At 45.6% G+C, this 25,923-nt stretch overlaps 1 protein-coding gene across 7 annotated transcripts in view; it reads left to right on the top strand.

Annotated features, from left to right (window-relative positions):
- The window catches only part of PTPRA (protein tyrosine phosphatase receptor type A), a 159,323-nt gene that overhangs the window by 125,034 nt on the left and 8,366 nt on the right, over positions 1–25,923 (top strand). For all 7 annotated transcript variants that reach the window (XM_028118585.2, XM_028118584.2, XM_088026725.1 and 4 more), the window contains 11 exons: positions 1,996–2,086; positions 3,439–3,515; positions 6,927–6,963; positions 10,910–11,007; positions 12,127–12,246; positions 12,984–13,150; positions 13,657–13,792; positions 14,471–14,620; positions 15,864–15,957; positions 16,258–16,334; positions 16,813–16,947. In XM_028118585.2, coding sequence (XP_027974386.1) covers positions 1,996–2,086; positions 3,439–3,515; positions 6,927–6,963; positions 10,910–11,007; positions 12,127–12,246; positions 12,984–13,150; positions 13,657–13,792; positions 14,471–14,620; positions 15,864–15,957; positions 16,258–16,334; positions 16,813–16,947 — 1,182 coding nt within the window. The remainder of the gene's footprint in view (positions 1–1,995; positions 2,087–3,438; positions 3,516–6,926; positions 6,964–10,909; positions 11,008–12,126; positions 12,247–12,983; positions 13,151–13,656; positions 13,793–14,470; positions 14,621–15,863; positions 15,958–16,257; positions 16,335–16,812; positions 16,948–25,923) is intronic.

The following is a 25,923-nucleotide window of genomic DNA, read 5'->3' as shown; positions in this document are numbered from 1 at the left end:
TTCCACTTTAATTTCTCCTACCATTATCTTGCTGGTTCCCAGGAAATGTATTTGCTCCCTTCTTAAAGCTTTTGCATTTGTCTGGAAAAATAAGTTGCTTTTAGGCTGGCATTTCTTTTATTTAATGATATTTTTTTATTATTATCAAAGTTAGACACCTGAGAGTCATCCTTTATTCCTGTCTCTTTCTCTCCCCAACCCACCTTCCCTTCATTCCATATCTAACTCGAGAATGTATGTCAGATGCATCTTTCCTTATACCATCATCCTTCCATGTTCCTATTCTTGCCTTCCTCCTGGTCCCTTTTCCACATAGCAGCCAGAGTGATTCTTTAACATGTAAACTGGATTGCAGTTGAAAAACCTTGAATGGTTTCCTCATGCACTTAAGATTCAAACTCCCTATTCAGGGACCTACATGGACTTGTATGGTCTAACCTTTCCAAACCCCTCTCGTCCACTTCCTCTTGCCATCCCCACTACCCACATTGTCATATAATACCCTCACTGACCTTTCTGTTAGCTCACACTGCCAGGCCTTCTCCTGCCTCTAGGTCATCATAGATGCTGGTCTCTGTGCCTTGAATACTATTTTTCACACTCCTCCTTCCTCATAGAGACCTACCCTTAATCTAAATTTGGGTATTTCTTGGGCTTTCTGATACTTCTGTAATAGCATTCTGTTCTTCCATTATATTTATCATGTTATGTAATTTATGTTTTATTTGTTTAATGTCTTTCACAAGTTTGTATTGTCCTTGAGAACAAGAACCATGTATATGATTGATTCACCACTATTTGCTCTGTATTTATCCTGGTACCTAATAGGTACCTAATCTATATCTTGAAAAAACAAATGAAAAGTAATACATGAACCATAATTTACTTAACTGTTCCCCTACTGCTGAATACTAAGGTTGTTTTCAGTTTTGGGTCATTCCAAACAACGATAAATAATGTGAACAAAGAGATTTTTATTTCTTTAGGCTAGATTCTCAGAAGTGGAGTTGCTAGGTCAAAGTATAGATATTTTAAGGCTCATAAAACGTATTTCCAAATCACTTGTCAGAAAGGTTGTCTAGTTTGGAATTTTGAACTATTTCCTTTTTTGCTTTCTTATTTTTGAATATATGGAACACATAAGAGGAAAGTGGTTCAAATAGTAAAGCTTAGCTTCCCAATCCTATAAAACTAATTTATTGAATACTTACTCTGTGTTAGACTTGAGATTATGGTATTTACTTCTTATGTGGCAGATATTATTAACCCAGTTTTACAGATGAGGAAATGTGGTCCTAGAAAGTTCAACAGATTTTCTCAAGTTCGTACAGTCCAGACTGTCTCATGTCAAACCATTTATTTTTATCCCCACGCTTCCCAGTGCTAGCTAATTTACATTTGCCCCAAAACTGCTGCAGGTTCAATGTCCCCTCACTCTAATCCTCTGCTTCCTAACTGCTGCATCCATGTATATTCTCCCACCCACCTGCCTGTCCTTGCTTCCTTGCCGCATGATACTAGAAGCTGGGCTGTCATTCCCTTCAGGTCCTTAGAGAGGGCCTAACTCAGCTGACCATCCAGACCCCTCCTGTGTGGTTCACTCTGAGATGCTTCTCATCTTCGCATGTTAGTTAACATGGGGATAAATGGCCCATCCCTTCAGTTATGTGGCCATTCTTGTTTACAGGGGTGGTCCATTTTGACCCCGCATTGTAACAGGTCCCTAACCACACAGTAATCATAAAGAGCATGCTGCGCTTATAGTAACAGTAAGGGCGTTCCGCCCCCAGGGGATTCTTGGTGTTAAACTCTAAGGAGCTTGCAGGCTGTTTAGAGGAGAGGTGCACTCTCTGTGTTAGGCTGCAAGTGTTCACCTGGGCCCATCTTTGTCCCCCAAGTTAGGGTAGAACTTGCTGTCAGGGAATGGTGCAGCATTTTGCATGGTTGTTGTTTATCCCTATTAGTAACTTCTTCTAATTTCTCTTAACCATTTAGGCTCTCCCTGCTTGTCCTATCCAAGCCACCTGTGAAGCTGCCTCCAAGGAGGAAAACAAGGAAAAAAATCGATATGTAAACATCTTGCCTTGTGAGTGTTTGCAGAGTTTCCTGGCATATAATCTGAAACTGCATCTCTAGCCAGATTTTTTGAGGGTGGAAAGAATCTTGTGGTTGATCATAGGAGGGCTGGTAGTAAGAGTGGGGTCAAGCCTTTGGGCTAGAAGAGCCTTTATGGTCACCCAGAGTGACCCAGGTGCTCATAAAGTTCAGTCAGGGAGGTTGACCAGGTTTTTGTGGCATGCCTAAAGTTTCTAAGTCAAGAGGAGCTGTTTCACTGGAACCAGATAGGATGTGCGTGGTTGTTAATGGTGTTTTGTAATGCTTATGGCAAAGAAATCCTAATACAGAGTTCTCTTCATAGCCCCTTCCCAGAGTTAGTCATTGCTAATCAGTTGATTTATAACTTCGTAACAGACATTTGTCTAAGCCAATGGTCTCCAGAATGGGATATATGTATAATCCAGTGGGATATGACAGCAAAATGTTTGAACTTTGCTTTGTTTTTTTTAATGGCCTTTTCAAAAAAATTTATCCTTTAAAAGAATTTCTGTTGTGTTTTTGGGTGCATAATATATTAGAGACCACTATATGAGGCATTTATAGATACTTAATGCCTTCTTATTCACGTATGAATATACGTGTACATATATTACCCATATTTTTAAAATGTAATTGGTATCCTTATTACATTGCTCTGACTTTTTTCTTTTAACAGTGTATATTGGCAGGGGCGCCTGGGTGGCTCAGTCGTTAAGTATCTGCCTTCAGCTCAGGTCATGGTCCCAGGGTCCTGGGATCGAGCCCCACATGAGGGTCTCTGCTCCACGGGAAGCCTGCTTCTCCCTCTCCCGCTCCCCCTGCTTGTATTCCCTCTCTCAATGTGTCTCTCTCTGTCAAATAAATAAATCTTTTAAAAACAAAACAATGTATATTGGCAGTTCATCTGTCAATAAACAAATACTTACTTTTTATCAACTGCTTACTGTTCCATGTTATGGATCTATCTTTATTTAACTAGTCTCTGAATGATGGTTAAGATGTGTCCAGATTTTTGCTGTTATAAATGATGTTTTTTGTTTTTGTTTTTAAGATTTTATTTATTTTTTGACAGAGAGAGGGAACACAAGCAGGGGAAGCGGGAGAGGGAGAAGCAGGCTTCCCGCTGAGCAGGGAGCCTGATGCGGGGCTCGATCCCAGGACTCTGGGATCATGATCTGAGCTGAAGGCAGACGCTTAACGACTGAGCCACCCAGGCGCCCCTGTTATAAACAATGTTGCAGTAACATCTTAATACATGTGTGTCTCTGTGCATGCAGGCACAGATGTCTCAACTGGCCTGATTGTATCATTAACTGAAACATTAATTTTTTTTTTCCCTAGATGATCACTCTAGAGTCCATCTTACACCGGTTGAAGGAGTTCCAGATTCTGATTACATCAATGCTTCATTCATCAATGTAAGGAACTTAAGCTTTTCTCATTATTACCTTGAATGACTATTGGCCACCATCTACTGGCTCCTTCCCAGCTGCACATTAGAAAGAATATTTGTCATTTCAGGTTTTCTCTGAGGAGTCTAAATTTTTTAAGAGACCAAAAAAAATTTTTTTAAGATTGTATTTATTTGACAGAGCACAGCAGAGGAGCGGCAGCTAGAGGGAGAATCAGGCTCCCCTGCTGAGCAGGGAGCCCAGTGTGGGGCTCGATCCTAGGACCCCAGGATCATGACCTGAGCCGAAGGCAGGTGCTAAATGACTGAGCCACCCAGGCGCCCCAAGACCAAAACAGTTTTTTTACAGATCAGATAGTTTCATATGTATTCTTATGCTTACCCTGTCGTCATTCCCAAAGATTTCCCATGCAAATCTAAATGTGTACTTTTCTGTAAGAGTCAGTGAATCCTTTTTGAGCTTATTCAGATAACCAAGAACAAAAGCAGGTCTTGCCATCTTTGGTAAAAGTAAGGGAGAAGAACAAGACAAGAATATCTGACACCAGGTAAGTCTGGTTAGTTATATTTAGTATGAACCAAAGCCTGAGGGGAGAGCTGAAACTGGGAGGAGGTTTTTTAGTGGTGATTTAGAGAATGTTCACAGAAATGGGCCAAGAGATTTGAATATGTTTTGTAGGCTGTGTGAGGAGCCAGTAAAGAAAGTTTAAAAAAGCGCACAAGTGAGCACAGGCTAGCAAGAGTAAGCCTGAGTACTGAAGCAGGATGTACGAAGAGAATACCTATAGAATTTGCACACCATGTTCACAGCAGCATTAATCACAGTAGCCAAAAGGTGGAATCAACCGAAGTGTCCTTCAGTGGATGAATGGATAAGTAAAGTGTTGTATATGCATATAATGGACTATTATTCAGTCTCAAAAAAGAGAGGAAATTCTGATACATGTTACAACTTTGAAGACATTCTGCTAAGTGAGATAAGCAGGTCACAAAACAACTTTATTGAGGTGTAATTCACATACCATAATTTTCACCCATTTAAAGTTTACGACTCTGGTTTTTCGTATATTCACAGATATGTACGATCATCACTAGTCAACTTTAGAATATTTTCATAACCTCAAAGAAACTTGCACCTCTTACTTTTTTTTTTTAAGGTTTTATTTATTTGAGTGAGAGAAAAAGAGAAGGCACGAGTGGGGGGAGGGGCAGAGGGAGAAGGACAAGCAGACTCCCTGCTGAGCGTGGAGCCCAACACAGAGGCTCCAAGATAGGACCTGAGCCGAAGTCAGATGCTTGACCTACTGAGCCACCCAGGCACCCCACCTCTTACTCTTAAAACATTTTGTTCACCCCAATAAGAACCTTATTGTCCATTTACAGTTAATCCCCATTTCTATGCTTGGCAATCCCTTACCAAACCCTTCTTGCAGAGAGCTAAGATCATATGGGCATCTTGAAGAGAAGTGGTACCCAGCACCATGGAATGGTGGCCACAGGCAGGGGAGAATGACACCTGTGGTTTGGAAAACACAAAGGTCCAAAAGCAAACCTGACATTGGTCACAAGAGGTGATGAAACAGACAGTGACACAGTTGGCAAGTGGGCTTCCAGCCTAGAGTCTTAAGAGGGACCAGTTTCCTCACTTACCTCTAGATGTCTTCAGAGTAGGGTCTTTAGAAGTGTTTTAATTTTTAACTGATAGGAATGTAGCTCCCCCCTAGAGCTAGCCTAGGATTTGACTTTCAGAATCCAGAGACATCTCAGGAACCAGGGAGCCACATTTTTCTTTCCCTTGATCATAACACAAGAGCAGATTTGCTTCATTCCAGTTATACCTTATTGGTTAAACAGTGCAGCCATATCACAATGTCAGCATGCGTTCATAGGGGACATATGGCACACTCTTGGTTGGGATAGGAAGCACTTTGGGGCTGGGCCCTCCCAACAGTGCTTTTAAGCTGTTCATGGCCCACATGCTCCTGTGAGAAATTAGTGCCTTCTCGTGGAGCAGGGATATGATATGGCTTAACACATTCCAAGAGTTTCTCAGTTTTAATGACAAGTTTAGTTATAAACAAATTAAGCCTTTCTCAGTTTCTGTCTTCTAATGATTAAAAATATTTGTAGAAACTTAAATTCTCCTTCTCAAGAAAAATTTTAGGAAGCTTCTTGTTACTGACTTTAAATATGTCCATCTCTCGGGGCCTAAAGCTTTCTCCTTCTGTGCTAGGAAGCAACCCTGCCCTGCTCTTGTTTCAGCTGGAATAGGACGTGGCTTCTCAGCCTCAGGCCCCTTCCTTTATTCTGCCACTGCCTTGCAGACTTGTATTTCACATCGTCATCTTGGTGTGACATGGTGTCCCATCTATGAAGCTGCCTCCTCCCTCATTGCCCATCTTATGGCTGTCTTCAAGCAGCAGAGGGTGATTTATAATCCTTAAATCAGATGATTTTTCACTTACCTAGGACTTCTCAAGTGAACACTACGTTTAAACAGTGAGGTTGAGGGCGCCTGGGTGGCTCAGTTGGTTGGGCGACTGCCTTCGGCTCAGGTCATGATCCCGGAGTCCCGGGATCGAGTCCCACATCGGGCTCCCTGCTCGGCAGGGAGTCTGCTCCTCCCTCTGACCCTCTTCCCTCTCGTGCTCTCTATCTCTCATTCTCTCTCTCTCAAATAAATAAATAAAATCTTTAAAAAAAAATAAAAATAAAAAAATAAACAGTGAGGTTGAAAAGATGTATAACTAAAACAATAAAAACTGAAAAAGAAAGATACTGCCAGTTGTTAGTTTTTCCGAGGCTCCTTATCTATTAAGTTACATTCCCAGGCCCCTTTGCTTCTTGTCCTCCACGACCTGTAATGGAGAACCCTGTTGTCTGACACTGGGAACTGTTCCACATACCCACAGGCTCTTCCCCGAAGGTTTTTGCACCTGAGTAAAGCATTATCAAGGAAATAACCCCTTAGAAGAAACGAACCTCTTTTCCTTCTGGATGTGGGCCCAGCTTCATCCCTGGAACCACCATAATATGCTTCTACCTTGGAGGTTTAACACTAAGACCTAGATTGTCAGCTGCTCAGAAAGCATCAGAAACAGGGTCTAGCCTAGGTGTTGGTATTTGGATGTTTTTACACCAGTGTTCATTAATAATTTTTATTATTTTTATATTTTATTTATATTATTTATATATTTTATTATATTATTATTTATATAATTTTTTATTATAATCTTTGATTCCTGGTATCCAAAGCTAATCCTTTGGAAATTTCTAGAATGGAAATCTTGTTAATTGCCTGGACCTTTTCACAAGGGAAGCTTTGTTAACTGGTTGGGAGTCTGAAAAATTTCATTCCTATCCATTTTTGGTTCTGACTTTCTTTTTATCCCTCACTCCTCCCCCACCCTACCCTCAGGGCTACCAGGAAAAGAACAAATTCATTGCTGCACAAGGTAAAGTAATGATAATTTTTTACTTTCGGGCTTAACCATGAGTTCATTAGTGTATTTGGATTTTTTTTTTCTTCCAGATGCTAAATAGATTAATCAGAACGCAGTAACTTTTCTGTAATTACTATCACCTGAAAGAAATACAATCTGCCTTGTACATTTATAACTAAGGGCCTTCATCTTGATGACTTAGTATCCAGGGATCGTGTTAAAGAAGTCCTTTTGTGTATGTGCATAAAAAAGACTGGAGAAGGCTACACACACACACACAGACGACACACACGCATGCACACACGTACATACACACACACACATACCACAGTCTGATGAGGTCCTCTGTCTTGAGGCCTAATGGGAACCTTAGGTTCAAGCCACGCTTCTCAGTGTGAATTTGGATTCAGGCTCCAGAGAGGGTTGGCCACCTCACAGGGTCCAGGCTGGCTCATCTCCTCCCCCAGTTGTTGGGCCTGAGCTCCTCTATTATTCACAGAAAAGTGGTCTAGGAACCCTCAGAGCAGGGACCTAGTGCCATTGCCTTATACATGCTCTGCACACATTTCCATAGCTCCAAGTTTTAATAAGTGTCCTCCATCCTTGGGAGCCTAGTAAAAATATCTTGATGTTTGCTGCACTATAAAGTAATTGATGTTATTATGGCCCATCAAAGCCCATTTATTTAGCCATTCAGCAAATGTTTATTGGCCTAGGTGATAGGGGTATGTAGAGGAATAAAACAGGAGACGGCCCATGCATTTTTGGGGCCTTTAGTTGGTAGAGGACAGTTTACACCAAAATTAACGGAAGTCCTGGTAAGTGGCTATGCTGTTCAGTACAATAGCCACTAGCCATATGGGACTATTTAAAATTCAGTTTCTCAATCATACTAGTAACATTTTAAGGCTTAATAGCTACATGTGGCTAGAGACTACCATATTAGTCCAGATATGTAACATTTTCATCGTTTCAGAAAGTTCTGTTGGACAAGTACCATGGTAGAGATAAAACAAAGAAAGAGGTAAAATAAGGTGGCTGAGAAAAACCTTAGATCCTTCTTGCCCTTACAGTCTCCCACTGGGGCCTGGCCATTGCCTAACCAGGCTCTGCTTTTTCTCACCCTCTGTAGCCATCCATCAGGTCAGGTCTACCCTCTGAAGCGCAGCTCAGCTGTCACCTACTTAGTGATCGTTCTAGCACCAACAGTCATGTGCAATCTATTCCTGTCTTTATTTGCCATGGGACCTTGTTGATGCTAAGATATTCGTTGAATTAAGGTCACCTGTCATTTTCTGATGGACCTTTTCTCAGACTCCCATCCTCTTGAACCTCTCCACAGTACTTCACACTCCTTGAAATTCTCCTGTTATTTCCTGACATTCATTTCTTGATTTTTCTCACTTTTCTAAATATTCCTTCTCTGGCTCTTATTCTTCTTTCTGCCTCTTAAATATAGTTTCTCGCCAAATCTGTGGATGATTACTTCCTTGAAACTCCATTCTTGTTTTTCATGGCACCATTTCTCAGTTCTGCTTCTCCATCTGCTCGTCCTTAGTCTTCCTCCCAGGCTTTTTCTGTCTGAACTTGAATAATGCTGAAGATCTCCAACATTCTCTTTTTGACCCTTCTTTTTTTCTCCTCTGTATTCTCTTTGAGAGACCTCATCTAATACCCACCTCTCTTTGGCTGCTGATTCTCTTGAACTTCTGAGCCATTTTTTCTTTCTTTTTTTTTTCCCCCTAATTTTATTTATTTATTTGGAAGAGAGAAGAGTGCACGAGAAAGGGGGTTAGGGCAGAGGGAGAGGGAGAAGCAGACTCTCCGCTGAGCAGGGAGCCCGACACGGGGCTCAATCCCAGGACCCTAGAATCATGACCAGAGCTGAAGGCAGATGCTTAACTGACTGAGCCACCCAGGCGCCCCTTCAAACAAATTTTCTACCCCACCACCTGGATACCTCCACATACTCTTCAACATCAAAATATGTCTTAGGGTTCCTGACTGGTTCAGTCGGTGGGGCATGAGACTCTTGATCTCAAAGTTGTGGGTTTGAGCCCCACATTGGGTATAGAGATTACTTAAAAATAAAATCTTAAAAAAAAGAGAGAGAGAAAGAAAGAAAGAAAGAAATCTCACTAAAATATGCCTCTTCTTCAGCGCCCCCCCCCCCAACTGCTTTTTTTCCTGTATTCTCTGGCTGTCACCATGAATGGAAGGCAGTTCATCTAAACAACCAGATTTGGGATCATCTAGATCTCCTACCTGTTCTTGCTCTGAGTATGAGTGGTCCTCTGACACACTGCCTTATTCCCATCTTTTTTTCCAGCTGTATTGTAGTAACCTAACTGATTGATCCTTTAGGTCCCAGCCTTGCTCCTTGCATTTCTTCCACCAGAAAGGCCTTTATTGATGCAAAACTCTTGTTAGGACTCATGAAAACCCTACGATTTTCCATTATGTATACAACAAGCCTTCCTTAGCCTGACCTCCACCCCTTTAGATTCTGATACGTGTCTTTCCACCTCTGTCTACCATTCCATGTACCCTACACTGTAACCTCATCGAACTCCTTATAGTCCCTGGAAATGTCATGCTCTTTCTTGCTGCTGTCCCCTGCCCCTCTGCCTGGAGCATTTCTTCTCCCTATATCCCGTTTCTAAACTCCTATTCACCTCATCTACCCTAACATATGGCTCAACAGGTACCACTTCCAGGAGATTTTTCCTAACTTTGCCAGGCAGTGGAACAACTCTACCTCCGTACATGTTGTTGGCATGTGTCCACTCTGTCATTATTTGTTTTTCTTATTACTATTTTTTTTATTTTTACCAAAGGGAATACAAAGTTTAAAAAAGTCAAAAAGGTATTACAAGGCATATAAAAACAAAGTTCTCCCCCCTTTCCTCTTCATTTTTTTACTCTAATGCAACCATTTGTATCTGTTGATGACCTCTTATGATAGATGATAATTTACTTAATTGTCTTACAGACTGTCTCACACTCGGACAGATATGCATACACATGTCCCTTTTCCCCATTCTCCCAGTAGAGTTAAATCACAATTTAGGGCTAAGAGAATATTATTTACAACTGAAGTATTAATATGTTTTATACAGTTTTTGATTTTCTTTTTTTCCAAGAGTTAATAATTACCTTTTTTCCCCCCGTTTACTTAGTTTTTTATATACCTAGCACTAGTTTTTTATATACCTAGCACTGAATTTCGCCCCCCCCAGACTCTCCACTAGAAATATATATTTTCTTTCAGTACCTTCAGAAACATAAAGTCTAATTTTTTTAATTATCCTGGGGTCCTTTTAAACCTTCTTTCTTCAGTTCCATTTTGGATTAGTTGCTCTCTAGCCTCTGTCAGAGTTATCATCCTGAGCCTTTCCTTCACCAACACCCAGGGAATTCCATTAGCCTCCATCCTGTTAGATCCCTTTTCTTTCTCTTTGTTTGCTCCCTCATTTTTGTTTAGAAATCTCCCAGTGGCTTTTTGGAAAAAGCTGGATGGTAGTAAATTTTAAATTCTAGCTTGAGCAAGTCACCTAGCATCTCTATGGCTAATAACACCTACCTTAGAGCATGATAGGCAGGAGTAAATGAGATATAAAGCATTTAGCTCACTGGCTGGCCAATAACATAGGTATTTAGTGAGCAGTTATGATTTCTAATCTTCATCTATAATATCCTTGGGAGACATTATTTGTGTTCTCTTTACATTTTGAAACCTCCTATCCCCCACTTCACTTCCTCATGAAGTGCCTGACACATACAGGGTGGATGGGAAATGTTCACTTAGTAGGTGGGGGGATGGGTAGATGGATTGGATATTTAGCTGAGAACATGTGGGCACAGGCTTCCAATAGTCAGGAATGAATGTTCCCAATTTCCCAGCAGATTTCTTCCCCTTGGTATGTGTTCTCCTCATCTTTGCTATTGGCTACTTTAGGACCAAAAGAAGAAACAGTGAATGATTTCTGGAGGATGATCTGGGAACAAAACACAGCCACCATTGTCATGGTGACCAACCTGAAGGAAAGAAAGGAGGTGAGTGAAGAAATTAGATAGGCATGACCAGCAGAGGAACTCCTCTGTGTTTGAGCCTGGGCTGTCCATTCTTTGTGGCTCCTGTGCCCGTCTTTCATCCAGGCAGAGCCCAGGCCAATGTGCTTACTAGACCTTCCTAGGGCCTGGAAGTCTCAGAGGAATCTCAGGGGTGTGCCTAGGGTCCATTCCCCATGCCTCGTAGTCAGACAACTCACCCTGGTTTCAAAACAACCTGGAAGAAAGACTTGGGCCATTTGCTAAGGAAAAGCTACAGAGGAGCTTTATTCCCTTGGCCTCTCCAATCCCTCATTCTCCTGGTTTCCTGTACCTCCTCTGAGTCAGCAGAGGGAGCTGTATAAACTGAGAACCTGTGGGGTGCAAGGGAATCTGAGGCCCTGGCCTGATTCCTGTGCCTTTTTCTTTTTGTGACTGTGGCCGTCAAGTCCATGCCTGGACAGCCCCATCACTGTGTCACAGCCAGAACCAGTCCTGAGCTCTGGATCAAGCTCCAGAGAGGAACCCCCCATTCATGACAGTCTTTTCCCAAAATGGCCCTTAAGTTACCTTGATCCCCACCCTGGGGTGTTGGACGTGTTAATCAGCAGTTCTGCGGGGCTTAGGAGGGATAGCATTAGGGCTGGGCTCTAGGTTCGTTTCCTCCAACCTGACCTCTGACTCTTGGAAGCTGTTCAAGGCCCAGGCACCAGAGAAGGCATCATTCCGCCTTGATAACCCCCTCAGCAGGTTGCTGGTTCCAGGGGATCAGACAGGCCTGTCCCTAGATCATAACCTGGGATATTGTGGAAGGGCACATTTTGTAGGTAAAGTGATTTCCAATTTGCCCTGAACTGAGGGAACAAGGGTGGGAAAGAATGAGAAGTATAGGGCTGGGGCTATGTAAAAGTCAAGAGATACTGCTAAACAGGATGGAAGCCAAGAAACTTGAAAAAAGAACAGTTAAATAAGTCTGCAGTGACCAAGGTGAGAGAAGAGGCCTTCTCTGGGAACTTTCTGGGGACTTCTGTCTGGGCTTTTGTGGTCCTTTGCTTCACGTTCTTCACGTCTGCTGGGGGCGGGAGGTCTGAGGTCATCAGGGGATGCATGTCTGTTCCTTTCCAGTGTAAGTGTGCCCAGTACTGGCCAGACCAAGGCTGCTGGACCTATGGGAATATCCGTGTGTCAGTAGAGGATGTGACCGTCCTGGTGGACTACACAGTGCGAAAGTTCTGCATTCAACAGGTACTGTCTCCTGCCTCCTTTCTCTGCTGACCACTAAGAGGGTAGAACAGACTGGGTGATGCCCCCCTCCTGCTCAGGGTGGTCGGGAATCACTGAGTGTGAGGTCTGTTTGGACTCTGAAACCAGAGATCTGGGCTCTCAGGGAACTCTGTCAAAGCTAAGGGAGAAGCATTTTCATGAGGAGAAAAAAATATTACTGAGATAGAGTTTGGGCATCATAGGTATGCGCCAAGTGCCTCGAGAGGTGGTATAATCTTCTGTGTACTTGACTTACCTCCTCTTGCTCCAGAGGATCCTGACATGAAGGATGTGGTGGCCCCTGCTCTTGGTCCTCCAGAGCGGCCCTGGAAGCTTGAGCACAGGCTGCCCTCGGCTGAGGGGCGGGGTGGCACTGTAAAAGGAGGGCCCACCAAGAGTCAGGAGACCTGCATTTCAGTTCTGACCTTGCCATTGAGTAGTTCCTAGACCTTGACTGGGCCACTTCTCTTGAGTTTCACGTTGCACATCTGTCAGCTGAGAATAATTGTAAGAGCCCTGCCTTACCCCATAGGGTTCCTGGGAAGAGATCCTATCCCCATGGTTAACTCTTCCTTGGGACAGACTCTCACTTCCCCATTGTCACTGACAACCACAGCTGGCCCTGGCTCCTAAGCCTCCCCTCCCCTCTCCTCCCCTCCCCTGGCACTGCCCCACCCCAGGTTATCAGGGCCAACGCACAGGATCTCCTCACTCCACAGGTGGGTGACGTGACCAACAGGAAGCCACAGCGCCTCATCACTCAGTTCCACTTTACCAGCTGGCCAGACTTTGGGGTGCCTTTCACCCCTATCGGCATGCTCAAGTTCCTCAAGAAGGTGAAAGCCTGTAACCCTCAGTATGCAGGGGCCATCGTGGTCCACTGCAGGTCAGTGTGGCTGACCCTTGGCTCCCCGCTTATACTATATTCCATTCCCATGGTCAGAGCAAAGGAAAGCACAGGGGCCCTGGCTGAGGAGAGGAGGCTAACACAGAGCAGATAAGCTGTTAGGGTCCCAGGGCAGCAGCCAGAGAGACTCCTCAAGTTTTTGTGCTGGGTATAGAGCCTTTGAGGAAAGAGGGAAGGGCAGTCCTTCAAGATCTGGGGGTGGGGAGACCACTGCTATGAAGCCAGAAAGCTAGATTGAGTGCTGCTTTGTGTGCTTGGAGCCTTCACACCTTTCTAAGTGTCAGGGTTCCCTGGTCCTGATAACTAAAGGTACGGAGTCCAGGGTACAGGGGGGTTGTTGGCTCCATGAGTGTTCCAGCTATTCCCCATTCAGAATTAGAATGTAATGGCCTGAAGGAAGAGTCCTGGCCTATGCTACCCCTTCCCTGTATGCTCCCACAAGGCATGCTGGCCATCTCAGTAACACCCCTGCTCTCTGGCTACAGTGCGGGTGTAGGGCGTACAGGTACCTTTGTTGTCATTGATGCCATGCTGGACATGATGCATACAGAGCGCAAAGTGGACGTGTATGGCTTTGTGAGCCGGATCCGGGCACAGCGCTGCCAGATGGTGCAAACAGACGTGAGTGATTTGTGGGTAAGGCGAGGGTGGGGGCATTCCAGGATCAAAACACTTACTAGCCTCGTGGATTACTCAGCCTCCTAGGTTATTGTAAACGATCATCATGCACTGTGATAAAGGACCCTTAAAAATTATGTATTAACAGAGGAGTTGGGAAGGCAGGTGTCATTTGCCCTAGACTCGAAGGATGAGGAACAGGTTCTGAGAGAAGTACGCATGCAGGCAGCTGAGAGAACCAGTGCCCACAGAGTTGTGACTCAGCTCAGCCCTGTCCAGGAGCAACAGTAGGATCAGCCCTGTGGTTGGGACATGGGGTTCAAAGGACACAGCACTGGGAGGGAGGCTGGCCCAGGTTTTGTGTGTCACCAGACTTTGACATCCCCTTCAGACTGTTCAGTCTGTGCTGTCAGAATGAGCGGGAGTTGGATTTGTCCTTCTCTCCAGGCTTGCACTCTAGGAGGCTGCCAGAATAGGACCCTCCCTCCCAAGCTAAGCACCCCCAGCGGGATTCATGCATTTGAAGTCCTACCTCACGGAACCGGGACAAGAGTGAATAATTATACCTGATAGGGTCAAGGGAGAAGTGGACTGGAGTGAATCGGGGGTGGGAGGGGGTCATCTGGCACCCCAGAGACCATGCTGTGTGTAACTGGGAACTCGGGCATCATGGCATTTCAGATGCAGTACGTCTTCATATACCAAGCCCTTCTGGAGCATTATCTCTATGGAGATACAGAACTAGAAGTGACCTCTCTAGAAACACATCTGCAGAAAATTTACAACAAAATCCCAGGGACCAGCAACAATGGATTAGAGGAGGAGTTTAAGGTGAGTTGGAGCTGAACTCCCTCTTTCAGACTGAAGGATCCATGTGCTCTGGGGAATATTGAATGCTTGGCTCTTAGAGACTTAGCAACAAATGGGGAATCCCCTTGTAAGATATGTGCATGGTTAAAGCGGTGGGTTTCTGGACCTTTATTCATAACCTAGTTGTTTTCAACCTGTCCTGCACTTAGAGTTACTTGGGTTGTGTTAGGAGAAAAGAAAAAAACAAAAAACTGGCAGTGGTATTTTTTTTTTTTTAAGTCCCCCAGCCCACCCCAACCCCCCCCCCCCACACACACAGGTATATTATTGTATGTATTACAATGGACAGCAGCAGCAGACCTTTCCTGTAAGCACCAGACAGTAGATATTTTAGGCTTTGCAGGCCATATGGTCTCTGTTGCAACTGCTTAACACTGTTGCTGTAGCACAAAAGCAGCCTGGTTGCTACATAAACAAATGAGCGTGGCTGTGTTTCCATGCAAGTGTATTTATAGGCAGCAGGCCAGATTTGGCCCAGGGACCATAGCTTGCTGACCTCTGCTGTATGCCATTAGACAGTGGTTCTCAGCATACCGAAGGAATTTGTCACACTCTTGGCAATATAACTGTTCCCAGAAGAAGAGATTCTGGGTCTCAGTGGGAAAAAACGCATCCCTTAAAACAGTTCTTCTCAAACTATAATGTGCACACGAATTACCGTAGATCATGCATTAACCTGCATTAACATGCAGGTTCTGATTTGGCAGGGAAAAACAGAGTTAGGGCCTGAGATTCTGCATTTCTAATGCAATGAGACAGTTGCTGGTTTATGGGCTGCACTTTAAGTAGCAAGGGTCAAGAAGGAGCCTCAGAATCAGGAGAAGGGAGCACGGGCATTTGAATAAGGTTTTCTAAAGAGTCCAAGATAGCCTCTGGAGTGGAACATCAGGGAGAGAGGAAAGGCAGGCACACTCCCTCCTATGAAGCTAAAATCCTTGCTCCAGGATCATAAAGTTTCAGCCCCAGGGAATCCCAGAAGGGTTCACAAGGAGCCTGCAAGGCAGTGTTTCCCAAACACTCTTGGCTTGTTCACTGAGCTTATGATTGAAAAAACGGTGTTCCAGCAAGAACATGTGGAAGTGGAGGTCAGGGCTCCAGTGAGGAGCGGTATGCAGCCAGATTAGCCTGAATATGCAGGTCTGACAGGCATAATCTTGCCAAGTTACAGGCATCAGGAACGTTTCCCCTTTCCTTCCCCATTCAGAAGTTAACATCAATCAAAATCCAGAATGACAAGATGCGGACTGGAAACCTTCCAGCCAACATGAAGAAGAACCGAGTTTTACAGATCATTCCATGTAAGAGCTCTCTCCCCACTGCAAAGCCTTAATGCCCCGTCCCTCCTTCCACTTCTCAGGTACTAATTCATGATCAGCTTGGAGACCAGAATTAGGGCATTGCTCTTAGTTCTTTAGTGGCTTCTGGAGATGAAAAAAGCACAAAGGCCAAAAGGTTTCTCCCTCCTGGGCTGGGAACAGGCACGTTGTTGCCCAGCTGGGATTATACCTACCCAGGGCCTGGGTGGAAAGGAAAGATTGAAAGAGAGATAGGAGAGGACAGGTGATGTTGGGGAGCCACAGCTTCTGTCCTTCCTGCAGATGAATTCAACAGAGTGATCATTCCAGTTAAGAGGGGTGAGGAGAACACGGACTACGTGAATGCATCCTTTATTGACGTAAGTGGTGGCTGTGTCCCCAGAGCTCCCCACCCTCCGTGGAGATTTGGCTGGGCCTTGCAGTGCCACCCTCCCAGTGCTTGGAGGATTGTGCTTGTGTCAGTTCATCAAATACAGAACCAATACGCAGCCTGCACACTAGGTCTGTCAGGCCCCAGAGAGCAGGTGGTGGGGGAGACAGAGGGCACACACCACAGTAATAACTGGAGGGAAGAATTCATAGCACAGACCACAGCCAAGGGCTGAAAGCCTCTGGTCTTTCCCATTCTTACTCTCTTTATCCCAGCTCCAACCCCCCTTTCCCTTGCCCTCATAGAAAGAGACTAGCATGTCAGACAGGGTTTGGTCCTTGGCCAAAGGGGAGTTCCGCCTGGGATGAGTTTGCCTCCAAGCAGCCCCATCCCATCCTAGTGGCCTGTCTTCGCTAGCCCCTCCCTGATTGAACCACCTTACTCTCCCACTGACCTGGCCTCCACAGGGCTACCGACAGAAGGACTCCTACATCGCCAGCCAGGGTCCTCTTCTCCACACCATCGAGGACTTCTGGCGAATGATCTGGGAGTGGAAATCCTGCTCTATCGTCATGCTAACAGAACTGGAGGAGAGAGGCCAGGTGAGCTCAACGAGATCCTGGGCTGTGGGAGATGGAGAGCACAGGAAAAGGGGTGGAGGGGAGCTGTGTTTGGCTTAAACTGTCCAAAGAGCCGTATCCGAGCAGTTGATCTGAGCAATCAGGAGCTTCTCAGGACTGGAAGAGCAGTGTGGTCTGAGCCCCCAGACAGTTCCTGCCTCTTACCTCTCTCCTGAAGACGGTTTACCCAGAGCCTAGCTTTGTGCAACACCTCCTCCTCCCACCTCCCAGGCAGGGCAGAGCTAGTGAAATGAGGGGTGCAGAGCCAGACCAAGGATCTAATGTGGAACTCCTGAGTGTCCCTAAGAAGAGGTTGCCTTCCAGGTCAGAAAAATGAACCAGAATACTGTGGGAAGATGAGTTGCCTCCTTGCAGACTACAGAAAAGAAAACAGTAGAACCTGAGACATAATAGAAGAAATTTATAAGTTAACATTCAGTAACAAGGAAATCTTTTAAAGAAAACATCCTCAAGTCAGTTAAAAAGTGGAGTTGTCTGGGAACTCAGAATGTAAGGGACCTTAGAGGCCCCCTTGGGTCAGCCCCCCCTCAGTGTAGAGAATCTTGTACTGCTGTTCCTGAGTCACAACCACACAGCCTCTACTGAGCACTTTCCATCTCAGGGGTCACTCTTTCTCTGCCTGCCTCCTGCCTCCACCTCCCGCTGTACGCTGGGTGGCACAGTCTGTGTTCACACAGTGTTAGGATCTTAAACACTCCGTTGTGGTTACCCATCGTGGTAAATGGGTGCTTCCTTATGCCTGGCACATGACTTAACAGGGATCAGAATCGAGAGAAGTTGCCTGGAGAAGCCAGCAAGGGCCTGGTGATAAAGGTCTTTCTGAGCCGTAGTGAAGAGTTTGGACCTTATAGAGCAGTTTAAGAGCCCTTGACAATATCAGATTTGTGTTTTTTTTTTTTTGAAAGTCCCTCTGGCTCAGTGAGGAGGACAGATTAGAAACGAGCACACCACAAGCAGTGCTGCTAATGACCTGGACTCAGCACTGATGGTGACAAGGGGTCTGTCCCAAAAGATAGTGAAGAGGTGGCATGGTGACAGGGTGAAGAATTAAGATGGCACCTGCTTATGACTCACTGAATTTACAACCAATTGAAAAATCACTAAGTAGGGGCGCCTGGGTGGCTCAGTCGTTGCGCGTCTGCCTTCGACTCGGGTCATGATCCCAGGGTCCTGGGATCGAGTCCCACATCAGGCTCCCTGCTCGGCGGGAAGCCTGCTTCTCCCTCTCCCACCCCCTGCTTGTGTTCCCCCTCTCGCTGTGTCTCTCTGTCAAATAAATAAATAAAATCTTTAAAAAGAATCACTCAGGGGGCGTCTGGGTGGCTCAGTTGGTTAAGTGACTGCCTTCGGCTCAGGTCATGATCCTGGAGTCCCAGGATTGAGCCCCACATAGGGCTCCCTGCTCGGCAGGGAGTCTGCTTCTCCCTCTGACCCTCCCCCCTCTCATGTTCTCTGTCTCTCATTCTCTCTCTCTCAAATAAATAAATAAAATCTTAAAAAAATAATTAAAAAAATAACTCTTTAAAAAAAATCACTCAGTATATTTTACGTTAGTTGTTACTAGCTACACCTTCTCCATTCTGTACTTGTACAGTTTAACTTTGATACAGCTTTATACATATTTGCACACCCTGATGTTCTGTATGTCAAGATTTTTTTTTTCAGTTTTAATCATTTGACTCATTAGCTATTCTTTCCAGATTTCTATCATGTCCCTAATCAACAGACATACCTCATAGGTCTTCATCTATCATTAATAACAATACTGATGAGAGGTTTGGGGCACAGTTCCTGGCTCTGCAGTTGGGCAGGGAGCTACTGTGTCACCAGAAGCTAGGTGTGTGTCTCCTGGCCCTCTCTTACAAACTGAGATGGAAGGTACAGATAAACCATGGACCTGCATGAGGTTATCCCCACACTGCCCGCCTCTAGATCTATGATGGGCAGGCCCATATTGCAGGGAGAAGCACTGGGATGGCAAGCACAAGTATCTCTCAGCCCACTGCCCTGCAGTAAAATGTGACCCAGTGAATACCCCAACTTCGTCCCGTCAGATTTTCAGGCTCTTCCGTCCTTGAAGGAAACCTGGTGAGAGTAAAGGGTGGAGATGGGGCAAAGGGCCATGCACATACACATACCCACTGGTCAAGCCTGCAGTCCCCTCTACCTACTACTCTGCCTTATTGCCTCTCTGCAGGGCCCATGAAATAGGCAGCAGCTCTTACCCTCAGAAGCTTCTGAAATGAATCAGAACAGGATATTAATGGCATTCTTTATAAGGCCTCTCTGCCCCCCTAAGACAGGATTTCCCTTTTCTGTTCCATCTCGCAAGCCTAAATGATACAGTGAAAGGTATCTACATTTACACAATATGACACCACCACTCCCCACACCTGGTTTTAAAGTCCCAAGGAAAAAGTTTTAATCCTAAATTATCAATTTTATATACATTAAAATCCCAAGAGAATTAAAACTTAAAATCCTCTTTTCTCCCTGTTTCTCTGCCCCGCTCCCCCGACTCCCCGCTCCATCTTAACCAGAGGTGTCCGCCAACATGCTTGGTAAAGCCTGCTCCCTCAATAGCTTAGGTTGGACCATTCATCCCAGTGGGCAGAGCAGTTCTAGCGGTTTCTGCATGGGGTCAGCCCAACCCAAGGTTGTGTTCCACTTATCTAAAGAGTCAGTAGAACGAGACGCATTAGACGCCAGCCTCAGACCATGCAAGACACTAGGTGCTGTCTAGGAGGAGGAGGTTAAAGGCAGCAGGAGAAAAGACACAAAAGCTTTTGTTGCACCTTCTTTAGGATATCATTATCTAGAATCCATAACTTGAAAACATAAATCTGAGATTAAAGCCCTGTTCCCAAGTATTCTGCTACTGGACTTGAGCACCTATTCTTGTCTCCCATCCTCAGCTACTGATGATTTTAACACCGGGCTTATTGCCCCTTGGTGACCCCTATGCCTGCTTCTCCTGAAGGCATAAGTATCCATGCAGGTGATCCATTTACACTTGGTCTTTCAGCCTCTCGGCTCCCTCAGCCACCCACTCAAGTCATTGCCTATATCTGTGCTGCCTTTGGGATCTCAGCACCAGGCACCCCGCATCCTGCCCTGCTTACCATCTGCTGAGTGTCCACCTCACTACTTCCCTCCTCTTACTCCAATAAGTTTTTATCTTCACCAGGTCTCTAGAGCTGTGATCGGGGCCTGAGGGTGCAAGAGCTCCACGGCTCCCAAACAGGCCAGATTTGGCCACTTGCCACTGACAGTCCAAAAGCAGAGAGCCCAGTAGAGGTGAAATAGAAGAGGAATTTATTTCAGTGAGGCCAGCACTGGAAAGACTGCGGACTCCTGTCTCAAAGACTGTGTCCAAAGTGCTGAGAATCGTTCTAGGTTCATATAAGGAAGTTGTGGGACAAAGGTCAGTGGGTATGTGCAGGTGGGCAGAACGGTCAGGTCGATCACTGTCTTGGGGTCAGTCCAGTCATGTGGGGTCTTGCTGAAGTCAGGGCAGTTGTCATTGCTTGAGGGGCAGTTTCAGTTCCCATCCCTAGATGCTCTGCCTGCCAGGTCTTTTACCTGAGTTAAGAGAGAAGCTGGAGAGAAAAACTTAATCAGAGAATACAGACTGAGGTCAAAGTAGAGGTGGTTGAAGTCCTCTTTTAGAGCCATGAACTCCTCCACTTCCTCAGCCCCTGACTCACCTTGTGTTCTCACCTTCCTCCTTACTCTCTTTGGAGGTTTTAGGATTTGTCATCATTATAATCCTTCCCTTGCTAACATCCGTTATTCCCTCCTGGTCTTTTATTTTCTTGGCACCTTATCTCACAACCTGGCTCAGTCTCCTCTTCAGACATCAGATGAGAACACACTCATCTTCCCTCCTTCAAGCAACCAGCCTCCTGCGATCCGTACCCAGTCTCTCACCTTCTCTCCGCTTGCAGTGGGCGGGGGTTCCTCGGCCTCTCAGTCCACCTGTCCGCTGTGCCTGCGCACTGCCCTCTTGCCTTCTCGGGCCGCCCTTCTCCTCCCTCGCCTCCATCAGCAGTTCCTCTCCGCTGTGTTACCCGAGCCAGCCTGTGCCTTGTTGCGTTCCTGTCTTTATAAAACAAACATCTCTCTCCTGTCCCTCAGTTCCTTCCCTCTGTACCCCATTTCTCTGCGCCCCTTCTATCCCAGCACAACTCCTCTGAAGAGCTGGCTTTCTCCCTTCAAGTTCTCTCCTCACCCTGTTCCTTCTGGGAGTGCTGGAGTCAGGATCAGTGGTGACTGCCTTCTTGCCATTCTAAAGGCCTTTCTTCTCTTGTCTTTTCGGTCCTTTTATAGCAGCATCAGAAATACTGAACGCCGCCTTCCTCCTCAAAACACTTTCTTTCTTCACTTGAATTGCCTGATATCAACCCCTTGCTGGCCTGGCAGAACTTTTGTTTTCTTTGTGACCACCTCCTCCTCCTCTCTGTGACCTCTAATCACTGAAGTGTCCTAGACTCAGGCCTTAACCCTCTGTTGTTTATCACGCTATCCCTTGAGGACCTCATCTAGTCCTGCGGCTTGGAATGCTGTTTATATGCCAGAAGACCCCAAATCTGTGTCTCTAACCCAGCCCCCACTTCCCGCTTGTGGACTAGTGTATCCACGTGCCCACTGGATATCTTCACATGACTGTTAAGGATCTCAAACTCCACCTAGCCCAGATGAAACATGATTTCCTCCTTCCCCATACTAGTCTGCCCCGCTCTTAACCATCTAGGTAAGTGGTCCCGCCTTCTGCCCAGTTGTTCATGGCAGAAGTCTAGTAGTTACCTTCATCACTCCCCTTTCCTCGGTCCCCACGTCCTCCTCCCTTCCCACATCCGTGAGATCTGACATATGCTGTGCATGTCCACCTCTCTCCAGCACAGCTACGGACCCCTCCTCGAAACCATTGTCCGCTCACCTGAGCCACTGCAGGAGCCTGACAGTCCATCTACCCACTTCCATTCCCACCCACTTTTAGTCACTCCTTCACCCAGCAGCCAGAGATCATTTCGAAAATAGAATTCTAGGGGCGCCTGGGTGGCTCAGTTGGTTGAGCAACTGCCTTCGGCTCAGGTCATGATCCTGGAGTCCCGGAATCGAGTCCCACATCGGGCTCCCTGCTCAGCAGGGAGTCTGCTTCTCCCTCTGACCCTCTTACCTCTCGTGCTCTCTATCTCTCATTCTCTCTCTCTCAAATAAAAAAAATCTGTAAAAAAAAAAAAAAAGAAAAATAGAATTCTAACTATGGTCACTCCTTAAAATCCCCTTTGGGCTTCCTGAGATTGTGAGGGAAAGTCTACCCAGCATACAAAATTTAGGAGCCTTTCATGTTGACATCTAGTCCCAAGACTTGAATTGGGTCCTTCTTTCTCACAGTTTCACTTGCTTAATTTAAATCTCCTAGTTTCTAGGTGCCTGGGTGGCTCAGTTGGTTAAGCAACTGCCTTCAGCTCAGGTCATGATCCCGGGGTTCTGGGATTGAGTCCAGCATCAGGCTCCCTTTGCCTCTGCCTGCCACTCCCCCTGTTTGTGTGCTCTCTCTCTCTCTCTCTCAAATAAATAAAATCTTTAAAAACAATGTAAATAAATAAATAAATAAATCTCCTAGTTTCCATTTCCCCTCATTCCTTCTGCCATCTAGCTGCTAAGCGGGGCATGGCTTCTGAGATGGGTCACAGCCTACTCCTTGACAGGAGGGTCCCGTTTTGTCACTGCTTTGTGTTCTGCACAGGCCTGGTCTCCAGCTCTGTGCTCTCACATCTCACTCCTTAGCAGGATCCCCAGGCCTTCATAGCCCTGGGCACCAATAGGTACAGCCACTGCTGCCCCCTGCTCTGGATTCCTCAGGCCCACGTTCTGCTTCTTAAGGAAGGGGGTTCTTCTCCTTTTGCCCAGAAGAAGGTCACCCCAATAGGTCTCTAAACTGAAGCAGCTCTTGTTGGGTATTCCAAAACCTCGCTCAAAACCTTCCTTTCCAGCAGCTTAACTCAGCCTCCTGAACTAGTGTTGTTGCCTTTGGCCCCACTCCTGCCATCAGCCTCCCCACAGCCATGAGAGGCACCTCTGGACTGCCATTTCCCTCAGTTGTTGCCTTTTTCTCTTAAATAGCTGGCTTTGTTTTTAAGTCCAGCCTGCTTCCTCTGTTTGTGTTGTGCCCACTCGGAGAGCCAAATTAAACCCTGTCATCTTCACCTGGCTGAGTGTAATGAGTTGCTGCCATTGGTCCAACATCTGTAATTGTCTTGTGTGGCTTCTCTGTATATCATCCCTTAAACCCTAACCCTGGGGCGCCTGGGTGCTCGGTTAAGTGTCTGCCTTCGGCTCAGGTCATGAGTTCAGAGTCCTGAGATCGAACCCAACGTCAGGCTCCCTGCTCAGCAGAGAGCCTGCTTCTCCCTCTCCCTCTGCCTCCTCCCTCCTGCTCGTGTGCTTGCTAGCTCTCTGTCTCTCTCTCTCTCTCCCTTAAATAAATAACCTTAAAAAAAGTTTTTTAATAAGTTTATAAAGTAACTTTATAAACTTTATAAAGCCATAAGTTTACCAGGCTTGTCTCCTTACCTGTTCACCTACAAAACTGTGCCACCTTGAAACTCACTCTACGGCATTGATCTAACCTTTTGGTTGGTCGGTCCCAACCACATGTAATCACCTTGGGGAGTTGTCCCCATTAGAGTAACCACAGCAGGCTCCCCATTTGCTTTTACTGTTGACTGACTCTCTGTCCACAGTTTTAAGAGAGGACTCTCTTAATAGTTCCCTAACTCTGTCCCTGATGACCTTCTTCCATTTGGCCCCTTTTCTTTGTTGTGCCTCACCTCCACAACTAGGGTCTCAGATATCTGAAAGCCATCAAGTGGGGGACTATACTATTTCTTTTTCTAGTCATAGTGTGATTCTAGCTCATGCACTCCATTTCTCTCAAGCCCATTTGAATCTCAGCACTTGTACAATGGTTTTAAAGTCCCATCTTCAGTCCTGGCTGGTAAACTGTGTGAGGGCAGTGTTGGGAGGGAACTGTGGTAGCAAAACTCAATCCACCCACCAGTGCCGTAAAAGCCAACATAATCTCTGTTTAAGAGCCTTAATTAGAATTTTTTTAAAGCTGTTCTAGTTAAGGAGAGGGCCCAGAGCCCCAACCCTCACAGCATCCCCAGAACTCCCAAGTGGGTATACGTAGAAAAGACTGGTCTGTGACAGTTCCCTGATCCACCACTTTGATAAGTCTGTGTTTTAAAATGAGCTCAGTGTCATTTATAAAGGGGGTAATGAATGATCACACATATGAAAAGCAAGAAGAGTCACTAAAATGGACCTTTAATGATTTTATTTGGACTAAGAGACTATCAGTGATTCTTATTTTTCCTTTTCATAGTTTTCCCAATGACTGTGAAGTACATTTATGGTTCAGGATTTTAAAATTACCAATAGTGAAATATTTAAGATCTTCCCCAAAATGCTCCGAAGAAAAGGACAGTGTAACTGTATTGTTTTATTTATGTATGTATAGCCTGACTTGTTCTGCAAACATGGAACAAATTCATTGAGCAGCTACTGAGAGCCTAGCACATGCAGGCAGCGTGCAAGGCGTGGGGAGACAAAGGTGAACAGAGGCAGCCCCCGCCCACAAATAGCTGTGGAGGAAATAGAGCCAGATGCCAGCAAAGACAGGCCATAACCCATCCCCCACTCACTCGCAAGGACAGAAATTGGGGTGCCATTGCATATTCAGAAGACCAAGAGGAAAGGGTTGGAAGGATGCAGTGGCCTGAGCTCTAGTGAAGCACCACGGCCGGCTGGCATGTCAGTGGGGTTCAGTTTTTCTGGATTAGCAGTCTGACATATGTAAGCATCTCTGCAAGGTAGAAACACCCCAAGGGGGCAGAGAAGGGGAGAAAAGGAATTGGAGCAAAGACGTTCCTCTCCTTCCACCTCTCCTTCCACCGTGCCATTAAGTGTTGGACGTAGCTGAGGTGATGGTCAGAGCTCTTCAGAGATCCTATCATGTGTGGCAACTTAGTAACACGAAAAGGTTAAGTGATTATGTCAGTATGGGAGTTAAGTTTTTAAATATACAGTTGACTCTTGAGCAACACGGGGGCTAGGGGCACTGACCGCCAGCCCCCTCCTTCTATCTTGTACAGTCAAAAATCTGCATATATCACAGGGATGAAAGCTGCAGCGTAGGGAATATAGTCAGTGGTATGGTAATAGTGTTCTCTGGTGACATATGATGGTAGCTACGCTGGTGGTGAGCATAGTGAAATGTATAGACTTGCGGAGTTACTGTATTGTACACCTGAAACATATGTAACATTGTGTGTCAACTATACTTCAGTTAAAAAAAAAAAAATCCGTGTAGGGGCGCCTGGGTGGCTCAGTCGGTTAAGCGACTGCCTTCGGCTTCGGGTCATGATCCCAGGGTCCTGGGATTGAGTCCCGCATCAGGCTTGTTCCCAGTGGGGAGTCTGCTTCTCCCTCTCCCACGCCCTCTGCTTGTGTTCTCCCTCTCTCTCTCAAATAAGTAAAATCTTTAAAGAAAATTTGTGTATAACTTATCAAAAATGTAATTAATTGTCTACTGCTGACCTGAAGATTGATCAATGACACTAACAGCACATATTTTGCATGTTTTATGTATGATATACTGTGTTCTTACAATAAAGTAAACTAGAGAAAAGAAAATGTCATTAAGAAAATCGTAAGGAAGAGAAAATACATTTATACTACTGTACTGTATTTATCCAGAAGAGTCTGTGTATAAGTGGGCCCATGCAGTTCAAACCCATGTTACTCAAGGGTCAGCTGTAGACGTCCTAGTGAGGATCCTAGTGAAGTGAATTGGAGTGACATTAAGTAATGTAATGACTCTGGGTTTTTGATAACCTTGGAGATGAATGTGTCCTGTAAGAGGTGGCT

The sequence above is a fragment of the Eumetopias jubatus genome, unplaced genomic scaffold, assembly GCF_037043125.1.
Source record: "Eumetopias jubatus isolate StellerSeaLion01/CBP00866 unplaced genomic scaffold, mEumJub1_p1.0 scaffold_9, whole genome shotgun sequence".
In the NCBI taxonomy this organism is placed as follows: domain Eukaryota; kingdom Metazoa; phylum Chordata; class Mammalia; order Carnivora; family Otariidae; genus Eumetopias; species Eumetopias jubatus.
The sequence above is the reverse complement of the archived record's forward strand: the minus strand, read 5'-3'. Positions and strand labels throughout refer to the sequence as shown.